The sequence below is a fragment of the Athene noctua genome, chromosome 2 (assembly GCF_965140245.1).
Source record: "Athene noctua chromosome 2, bAthNoc1.hap1.1, whole genome shotgun sequence".
Taxonomy (NCBI): domain Eukaryota; kingdom Metazoa; phylum Chordata; class Aves; order Strigiformes; family Strigidae; genus Athene; species Athene noctua.
The window spans coordinates 42,838,974-42,849,409 of record NC_134038.1 but is presented as its reverse complement, the minus strand read 5'-3'; the positions used below and the strand labels follow the sequence as shown (position 1 = coordinate 42,849,409).

General features: G+C 43.8%; 1 protein-coding gene across 2 annotated transcripts in view; it reads right to left on the bottom strand.

Annotated features, from left to right (window-relative positions):
- PLAG1 (PLAG1 zinc finger) overlaps positions 1-10,436 on the bottom strand; it is a 52,173-nt gene that overhangs the window by 6,477 nt on the left and 35,260 nt on the right. Inside the window, exons 2-3 of one of the 2 annotated variants that reach the window (XM_074898938.1) lie at positions 4,501-4,600; positions 322-680 (exon numbers count right to left, since the gene is read on the bottom strand). In XM_074898938.1, the coding sequence (XP_074755039.1) occupies positions 322-563 (242 nt within the window). In that variant the 5' untranslated portion in view covers positions 564-680; positions 4,501-4,600. The remainder of the gene's footprint in view (positions 1-321; positions 681-4,500; positions 4,601-10,436) is intronic. The other variant, XM_074898939.1, reaches the window with a different exon arrangement.

Here is a 10,436-nt window from a genome sequence, read left to right as displayed (position 1 = left end):
AGTCCATACTCTTTTTCTTGTGACAATTCCTTATACAAATGAAAATTCTATGCTCATTCAAAAAAAACAAAAACAAAAAAACAAAATAACAAACAAACAAACAGAAAACAAAAGCAGAAAACAAATTAAGAAACAAAATCAAAGACATTAGCTTGCAAACTTAGGTAATTTAGAATTCTAGAAACAATCCAATGGCTACTTTAATTAACACATCCTCTCTGCAATCAGCTGAAGGCGTACACAAATATATACTTTTACACGGCTTAACACGGCCAACATAAAATAGATAATATAATCTGAAAGATAAATAGAGTTTAATACCTTAGTAATTTGTACTTAGAAACAAAGGCCTTGGTGCAGTCTTGTTGTGTGCACTTGTAGGGCCTCTCTCCTGTGTGAGAGTATGAGTGAACCTTTAATTTCTCAACACTGTTAAAGGCCTTGTCACACAGTTGGCAAGGAAAGTTTTTTCTTGGTTTGGTTTCACCACGCTTACGTTTCCCTGAAGGGACTTTCTGGGTATCTCTTACTTCTGACAAATCACCAGGAATGACAGTGGCCATCGCAGCCTAAACCAGGCCTTCTTGTTGGACACTTGGGAATTGCCCAACTCCACTAAATGATTTAGCTTTAGATGGCTTCTCAAGTTTCATGTGGTCGTAAAAGAAAGCAAAAGGGGACTGGAAAAAAAAAATAAGAAACAACTAGTTTGTAACTAAACTTAGATTTTGAAGTTTACTTGCTATGTGATGCTTCTGAATAAAACTTAAAATTAGGTTCAGCTGGTCTAATGTAATACCTGCAGGTTTCTTTACACTATTTGCTGCAACTCTTAAAATGCATTGCTCAGGATGAACAGATCCACATATGCCCTGAAATCACACCTCACAACCTTCCCCTCAAGCACTGATGGAGAACAGCAAAAGTTTCTGTCAGGTTATGGGAGGCATCAGGCAAAGAGCCTACCTACTCAGACAGCTTTTGGCAGCTTTGGATTTCAAAGGAATTAAAGCCGCGCCTGTGGTGTTTGCACAGACATACACGCACACACACACACACGCACATATGCACGCACACAGTTATCAAAGCAAAAATCTGTAAGCCTCGAAATGTTTGAAAACCAGCATGAAAAGTGACAGTACCCATGCTGAGAGTCTGGGAGGCAAAGCTCATGTTCTTAGTTGTACCTCCTTGCTGTGATTACCGCACATACATGCATCTCCTCTAGTAAAATGTATACATTGCCAATGATTGCTAATGCCAGGTGAAATTCGCCTGTAAACTTACCCTCCGCTAACAGAGACCTGTCGTATTAACAACAGAAATCCCAGGGATTAGGGATAGATTAGATAGATTTGGGTTTTATCAGCCTAGGGCTGGAGACCCCCACCCCCCTCACACTATCCTGCGACATGTGGAGGCTGTAAATGTTCAGATTTAGGCTAGCTCAGGATGGAGGTTCCTAGTCCTGCTGGGGCACTGCAAACCGTGGACTAAACCAGAGGCTATCAGCTAGAGGAAGGTGTGTGACACTAATGTCTGACTTGCGGGCGAACAGCTTTAAATTCATCATTTGGTAATGTCTAGTAGCAACTGGGTGCCTGTCATGACACGGCACTCAACAGCCCTCCTTTGTCAGAGGTAGCTGACAGCTTTTTTTCATCATGGGAGCACAGTTGCTACTAGATACCAAAATTCAGTGCTACCCGTTGCAGGAAGGGTTGAGCGTGAGGCCTGCGGCAGCTGGGGCGAGGAGGAGGACAGTGGGAGAATGGCACTCAACCATTTGGCAGGGCCAGAAAGCCCCAAAATTTGGCCTTTCTCCCTCAAAAGTGGCAACACCCTCCCCCCCCACCCCTGGCCCCTCCGTCACAGCGTGCAGCTGCTGCCCACTGCAGCCCTTCTGCTGGGGCAGCTGCACGAGAGGCGGCTGGGCTGGGCGGCACCGAGGCCGGGGCAGCGGCCAGGCCAGGGGCTCGGCGGCCGGCCGCCCCCTCAGCCCCCAGCAGCAGGGCAGGGGAAGCCAGCAGCTGCTGGGACAGGTGGAGCCGGGCGGCCGGCCGGGAGCGAGGCAGCAAGCACCAGGCCGCAGCTGCTCCAACCTAATACCACCTCCCTGACAAACAAAACGGACTCTTCCCCGCTGGCAGCGAGGGGAGGCTGGGTAGCTTGGAGCAGCCTGGGCTGGGTCTCAGCTATCTTCTCTCTCCTGCTGAGGCTCAGCAGAGATGGAGGGAGCCAACCACTCCAGAGGGGAGCGGAGAGCAGCACCCAGGTGTGATGGGGGCAAACCTAAACAGTCCTTGCAAGAGCCCCAGTGTGGTTCTGGAAGAAAGTGAGGAGAAAGCAGAGCCTGTGTTCTTCTCAGTGCAAGGCAGGACTGGAGGGGCGGTGAGGGGGAGCAGGGGATGCACCTCTTTAATGTCTGCATTTTATGAAATCTTCAGACTGAGATCTCCATTTGAAACGTGTACACAGAGTATGTCTTTGTCTATGCCTCTTCCTCCCTCCTCCCCATCACTCTTTCCTTGTCTTTACAAGAGGAGAGAAGTACTGGCACACCAAGATGGAAATCTGCTGCCTTTCAACCCTCAAGTTCTTGAATGGCAGGTTAAACTATGCTACATCCTTTAAGCAACAAGTTTGGTAAGACCACCTTTACTCCCCCAAATTTCATATGGAACCACTAACCTCAAAGATACCCAGTGACAGAAAAGGTTTTGCTTTAAGGACTCTCACGATTTCAGATTTGTCTCGGAGTCATTCCCGCTCATGGGACAAAGCCTAGAGACATCAGTTCCATGAGTGGGAACATGCACAGGTCTTCAAAGTATCAGCTTAATTTTATTTTCTGTCTCATAATCAACTATCTAGTTCATAAGTGAAAAAATGAATCAGTTGTTTGGAGACTTGGGAGCAATAATTTTCTGCAGTAAAAGTAAATGAAGACCAGTTCCAGAGATTTCAGTGAAGCCACCAATTTAATCAAAAAGAGGGTCTGATTCACATCAAAGTGCTGATATATTTGTGGATTGAAAGATTTTTTTCAATATATGATTCAATCAGAATCTGGTAATAAAATTAATTTTGCTTTCCTGTAACTGAACACACTGGTCTTCTACACATATTGGCCTGAATACAGAATGAAATCTAGTTTTAGCCTAATCTCTCCTGACAAATGATGTTTGGGGGAAGAAAAAAAATCCAACCCAATCTACACTTACGTAGAACACAGAGGCACCTGTATGAGACCTGCCACACAGAGCTGACAGTGCAGCAGCCGTGGCCCTCACAGTGTGGCTAGGGCACCTACAGTCTCACTGGGGAAGGGCTACGACCCTTTTCACCTCCCCACCAAATCCACACCTAGTCTGGGACAGGGCAGGCAGCATTAGCGGCAAAGGGCAAGGGAAGTGCCTCCGCAGTTTGCTGCAGGGGAGTGTGGTTAATTCGACCATGCTGGGTCCAGAGCTCAGCAGCAAGTGGCCTCTGTGCCCAGTCAGTGACAAGGGAAGCAGGCACAGCTGGCAGGATACAGGGAAGGACAACGGACAGAACTAGGACAGGGCTGTGGGGCCAGGGAGGCGGAGGGAGCGCTGCATAGGGGTTGGGAATATCTAAGGACACGAGGATAGGGGTGAGATGGTAATGCTGGAAGCAGGTGCAGAGGAACTGAACGTGCATCAAGCTGGGGAGATTGCAGGATGTTAGGCCATGCAGAAGGGTGATATACAGGGTCTGATCTGAGGCCAAAAGCAGTGTTTGTTGTGGAACAGCATATGAGGCTTAACTGTTAAATTAACAACCCTGACAACTTCTCACTCCTTTTCTCAATGCAAAGATCACACCTCAGGCTGGAGGCCATCCTATAGTCAGGCCAATATAACATTACTGTTACCTTCTCCAAAACTTCAGGTAACCTAGTTGCTGTACCAGAAGTAACTCAGAACATTCACATGGATGAAGAATTCAAGTTTTGTTCCTCTATGATAAAAACTAATTAAGCTGACTTTGAACTGTGTTTAAGTGTCCTTAAAAATGCATCATTAGAACAAAGTGTGGATCCAATCTTTGACAATGACAGTGTTTTATTAAAAAGCATGTATGCACTATTATCTCAGTACCATTTCTCAACAGATGAGACAATTAAGAACTTCAGTATTGATCTCTGAATAGCAAATAACCACTTTTTTTTTTTTTTTTTCTTGTGGATATATAGACTGAGCAATGGAGATAAAATTTAAAAAACCACTGATCCTCAAATATTACACTTTCCAAAGACCAGCTGAAAGAATTTTATGAGTAATATTGCCTGTTTGTGTCTCAACATATTATCACTTAAAATCCTCATTCTTATTGGTGCTTTCACAACTGCAGGATGAATGATTATATGCAGTATCAAATATAACAAACACATTACACAAAAGCTCATATATAATTCTATTTTTAAAGAAGCATATACTTAAAGCAGGATTAAAGCAGCCTCTGTTCAATGCACACCTGATGTTTGCCCACTAAAGTCCTCAGATTTTGGTCTTAACCAGTTCCGCTGACTCTTCTTGGAGGAAACCAGAATCCAGTACTTCCCATTTTTACTGGTCTGAAAAACAAAAGGAAGAATGGACTAGACTCCAGCAAAACCAGTATATTCAGAAAGGCTGGGATTTGGCAAGACTGGGGGTTGGAAAGAACTGGAAAGGAAAAGTTGAAAGGGATAGATCCAACCCATGCACAGAACATTATGTACTGTTAATTATAAACTGTAGGAATCAATCGTTCTTGCATTATCAGTAGCAATTATGCACTTCAATTTGCAGCATACTTACATCATTTCAACTAACGCTACACTGGACAGTAACACATAAGGAGATAAAATTAGACAAGAGAAAAGGAGTTTTCAATAAAGATAAAAACAAAACAAAACAAAAAATCCACAGACCAGAAATAATTCAGAAATAACAACAAGACACATGAAATGCTGGGCCCAGACTCGAGTTTCTTACTCAGAAAGAACTGAATAAGAGAAGATTTCTGGATTAGGGCCAACTTTACTAGAACCTAATGCCTTCATTCTGCTTAATTATACAGGAAATAGCAGCTTAAAAGGTGACCTGCAAAGGAAAATAAAATTAATTTAAAAAAAATAATAAAGCCTCTTAATGATGTACATGCTACAGGTAAATCCCAATAGAGGGCAAGTCTAGGTGTGCCTGAGCAAATCCAGAGGGCTTTTCTGGAATTTCCCTTATATCTCCCCTTTCCCTGCCACCATCCTTTTGCGAATTTGCAGCATGTCTTCCTTTTCTTGCTAGAAGGCCTCCCGGATGACACAGATATATGTGGAAAACATGTTCAGCGCCTCACTGTAATGGGGAGGTTTATCCCCTCCAACTCTTCCAGATATATAAGAGCCAAGCCCTATACAGCGCACATACCCCACGTGGCATAGCAAGCTGAAGGTATTTGGCAGGAGCCCCAGAGTAATGTAACATTTTCCCCCACACAAAGCATTTTCCCTTCTCACTTCCCATTCACCCCAGTGAAGTATTCTTCCTTTTGGTACCAAGTTCAACTTCGTACAGTCCCAGCCTCCTCTGCTGGTAAGCACAAACATGAGCAAACCGGTGTCCTTGAACACTTACTGAAGGCAAAAGTGCTTCAAAGCAATTGACTGAAATCTCTCCAACAGCTGAGGAGAGTTTAACTAGGGCTTTGACACACAGGCAGGAGGTAGAAACAGCTCCAGTACCCAAAGAAAAAGTGAAAGCTTTGCTTTCAACTAATGAGCAAGAAAGAGGGCAAAACTCTCACCTCCTCTTTAGGAGGTCTCCAAATCACCTTGTTTCAGGGAGAAAATGCTGATGACTCCTCACTCCCTTCTCCCAGCAAGACCCTTATAAATTAGTCACCCTGTGATGACTAACTCAACATCTTCCATTATCGCAGCAGAAAGGAAGAGCTTCATTATCCAGGTGTTTCTAATAACGTAGCTCACAATATGTAGACAGTATTTAAGACAGCCACATAAAGGTAATGGACTAAGTCCATGAGGACTTACTCTCTCCAGTTTTGGCATTTACAGATTTTCCTGTTCAAAAAAACCCCCCAAATTCTATCTAAAATATTATAATGCCCTCTCAAACATTATTCTATATTTTCTCTTAAATGCTCATGGTACTCAATTCTCACCACACATCTAGGTCACTCTAGCAAAAAGCAGATGCCCTCAGAGATGGGCCATTAGAGGCATGGAAATATTATTGTATCAGGGGAAACTGAAGCAACTGGAACAAGTAAACAGGATAAACACCAGATGTTGGTAAAATGCTGAAGAGAATGTAGGAGGAAAGTCAGGTACTCTTATTCATTACCTTATGAATATAGCAAAATCACAATGCAGTGAATCCAGATGAGGGCAATGCTATACCTACAGTTAGCTGGGATCTCAACTTCTACAAGACCATTACTAAGCAAAGAGCTTAACAACACACACACAAGAAATGATAAGTTTGTATGAATAATGAAAACATCTGCTACATTTGACAGGATTAAGTGAAAACAGAAAATAAAATAATTCCTATGTTTTGCAACAATAAATCAACTATTGGATAAAAGACTTTTTTCTTAATGCACAGAATGTAAAAGTTGTCTATGATAATGCTGACTTTTAGAACTCCTATCTTAGGAGCTTCTGGTGCTAGAAAATCTCTGAGGCAGAATACTGGACAAAGATGTAATCTATTTATAATTACAGTGTTTTCTTTAGTTACAAGTTTTCTCAACTAGATGAGTTAGGAATGATTTTTAATGAATAACAAAGTTCAAATTATTCTCCACATGAAGTAGAGAAGCATGCACTGCAAAAAGCATTGTCACTTGCACATGCCTAAAACCCACTTGGAACTAGTAACAAAATACAACTTCTATAATTTGTCACATTATAATTCTTAGAATTTATCATATCTTCTAGTATCCACAAGACACTAATTTTGCTAAATCTCCAACAAACCAGATAATTCCAGGTTAGACAATATTTGAATTTCTACCATCTAAGGTGTCAAAAAGAAAAAAAAGCCCTCAAACCTTAAGCTAAATAATTTATTCCTGTTTTTAATACTAAAGAGTAACATACTTTTTTTCAAAATTCACAGTTCATCTTTAAAAATCTGAAAAAATAGCTGCACTTGAAAATATTTTAAAACATTATCTGATATGTAAACTAAAAGGATAATGAAGGCATTACATGAATACAACCAATAATCTTCCTCCTAGATTGCATTTCTTACTCTTCTCAAGAGTGTGCAACCACAGTAAAGGAAAACACCAGTTTTATGGTTATTTTCTTTCAAAACAAGAGAGCAATAATGAGAACACAATATTGAGAACACAGCATCTGTCATTACACCTTGTATACACAACAGTGAACCGAGCTTCAATTCCTGAAATTAATCAGTTTTAAAACAGAGTTAAGGGTCCTAGAAACATTAGAGTCATAATAACGGTGGACCTGATTAAGGATTTAATAGTATAACCAGAGTCATCCTGGGTTTTAAGTATTTCTGTAAGGAAACAAAATGAAAAGCAGTTACTTACCCTATGGAAACTGTGATTCTTTAAGAAGTGCTGTCCACACAGATCCCAGGTGAGCATGTACTCACATGAACAGGATCAAGTTCTCTGAAGACAGTAATGTCCATCCAGGCTGTGCCTGTGCACCCCTCCCAACTGCTACTGGCAAAGGGCTCCTGAACAGTGCCACGCATGTCATCACACCACCTAATGTGTTCTGCTGCAACAACAGCTCCCACTTCTGCTCCTCACTCCCGTGTGGGGCAAGAGCCATTACCTGTGTCACTGCCATCAACGTGCTGCTTTGAGAAGTGGCAACCTCCCTCTTCAGTGGCTGCTGTAGCCCTGCTGCTCCCAAACCTGTGCTCCCATCTCAGGGTTTTAGATGTTGATGTGAAGGAATTGGCAAAGTTTGCTGAGGCTGATGAAAGGGAGAGCAGGGCCATGGGAGAGAAATATGTGGGCAAGAGTGGATGTCCTAGCTGGGAGCATGATGTGAGGACTGGGGAGCTGAAACTCAGACTGGCATCCTGGTTTGGGAAGAAGGAGGATGAACACGTGCAGCCCAAGGAAGCCAGGAGCTGCTGCTGCTCAGGGTGGTAATAGAGCAAACTAAGCACAGGATGCCTGTCTGCCCTCCCAGGCTTGCCAACAGTAAAAACTCCTTCAGAGTGAAAGACAAGAGATTGCTTGTGGTGCCTCTGTGGACAATGTGCCTGGAAGAGTCACAACTACCAGAGCATAAGTAACCATTTTTCTTCTTTTCTGTATCTCACCTGACTACAAAAAAGGACTGACAGAGGAAACCTGCTCTGTTCAAGCAGTCAACAACTGGGGGAGCTGAGCTGGAGGAAGCGTCAGCAAGAGACAGTCAACATAGCCACCCACTGTGGCTCAGAAGAGCCAAAGCGACAGTCAGACAGCACCTCCACTACAGACTGGCAGAACTGAACTACAAATCTTGCCACTTCTGCCCCTCTCAGCCAGGAGTGTTAAAACTGTACGAGTGTTGCCAGAGCTCCTGAAGATGAAGGACTCTACCCCTGGTTTAGGGCAACCAAAGAAGAAGCACCACTTAGACTCCTCCTGCTTTCCTTGCGCTGTCAGCTTACACACAAGCCTCTCACTAGGCAGTTCAGTTTGTGGAGGTGCAGATGTAACCTGCCTTCCTCCAGACACCTCTGCTGGGACAGTTGTTGAAAGGGGCTGAGGGAGTAAGTCGCAAAGTGTCTGTGCTGCTCCAGGACGGCACACTGGGACCTGCAGCCCTGCAAGGCTCAGCCAGCCTTCCTGGATCAGGAAGGATCAATGTGCCTATTGCATACTTACACTGACCTCAGGGTGAGCAGAAGGTCTGACTGACTTTGTAGAAAAATGCTAGACTTCTTGCAGAAACCACTTCATCTCAGAGCAGCTGCAGGTAGCATAAAATCTAGCTGCCGACCTGGGACTTCCAGAGGTCCCTCTTACAGAGAATTAACCTTCAGTAAGGGAGCATCTCAGCTGGAGAAGTTGATCCCACCAACGGAAACAGTCAAGCAGGTAAGAAAAATCCATGCTTAACTGGCAAAGATGTTGAAGTATGGATGACTTCAGGGGGTGCCTTTCTCCATGTTAAATTAGAATGTTCTGACTGATGCAGGGGTCTGCATCACTGTTCTTGGCAGGCCATCTGATCTGGCAGGTCACATTTATCTGAACAGCACGTCACTCTTTAAGGGAGACAGAAAGTGAAGCCTATTCACCCTTGCACATGTTTAGAAGGAGAATCCTGTCTTTGGTAGGAAAATGCTGCTTCTCCCCCATTTGTTCTAGGCTGGATGGGGCTGGAGGGGGAAGCAGGCAACAGAGTGTGGCCTGAGTTCTACACTCTGAAGTTCAAGCTGAGGCTTTGATGCTGGAGGATAAGAAGGAGGAAGAATAGGCATTGCTGGGTGAGACTGTTAACCATAAAGTGGGTTTGACCAGGGAGCCTGCCTAGGCCAGGAGAACAAAGCAATACTTCATTTAATTTTTTGCCTGTTTTATAGTGTAATTTGGAAGAGATTTGAACAGCAAGCAACATGTACACACATGTTTCTGCCCTGAGCAATGAAGACACCTGGCACGACTTTCTATAAACACTGGCACTGCCAAACGGCAGGAGGGACAGATCTCAACCCCCAGAACCTCGCCTCTGGCCATCGTGGCCCTTCATATGGTAGGCAGCAAGAGGAGAGCCAACAGGTACACTACCTGACAGCAGATGGGAATCACCCAGGGTTTTACAGCTCCTGTTCTCTCACAAGCTGACGGAGGAGATGTGAAAAGACAAAGAGGTCCAGTGCTGAGGCCCTGGGGGAACGAGATGACATTAAGAAATGGGTGAAGCCACTTGGCCTTTTGCATTTTTGGACAACAGATATTGTAAATAACCATTCAAAGATGTAGGCACTGGCCCTACCATAAAGCAGTGTTTCATATAAGGGGAGCACACACATCGATGCAAACTAATCACAAAAGAACAGACAGGTTGGTTGGTTGCCGTTTTTTTTTAATATATCCAAGGCTGTATTTATCCTATCTTGAACTTCAGGACTTCTTAGAACAGGCAGCTGAGCTCAAGAGAAATCCTTCTCCATGGATTCAAGCTCTAGCCTATAGTATAGAGTGGCTGAGGAAGCGTGGTAGGACAGCAGCGAGCACATGCACAGGCTGCAGGAAAACACAACCAACTCCAAGCATGCAGCAGGAGATCTGCCCACAAAAGCTGCTGCAGGAAAATTGAATGATGTGGGCAAAACAGTGAAAATATCTATCCAGCAATCTTAGGTATAAACACAAGATTGACTTAGAGATAGTAACACATAAGACTTCACCCCTCAGGG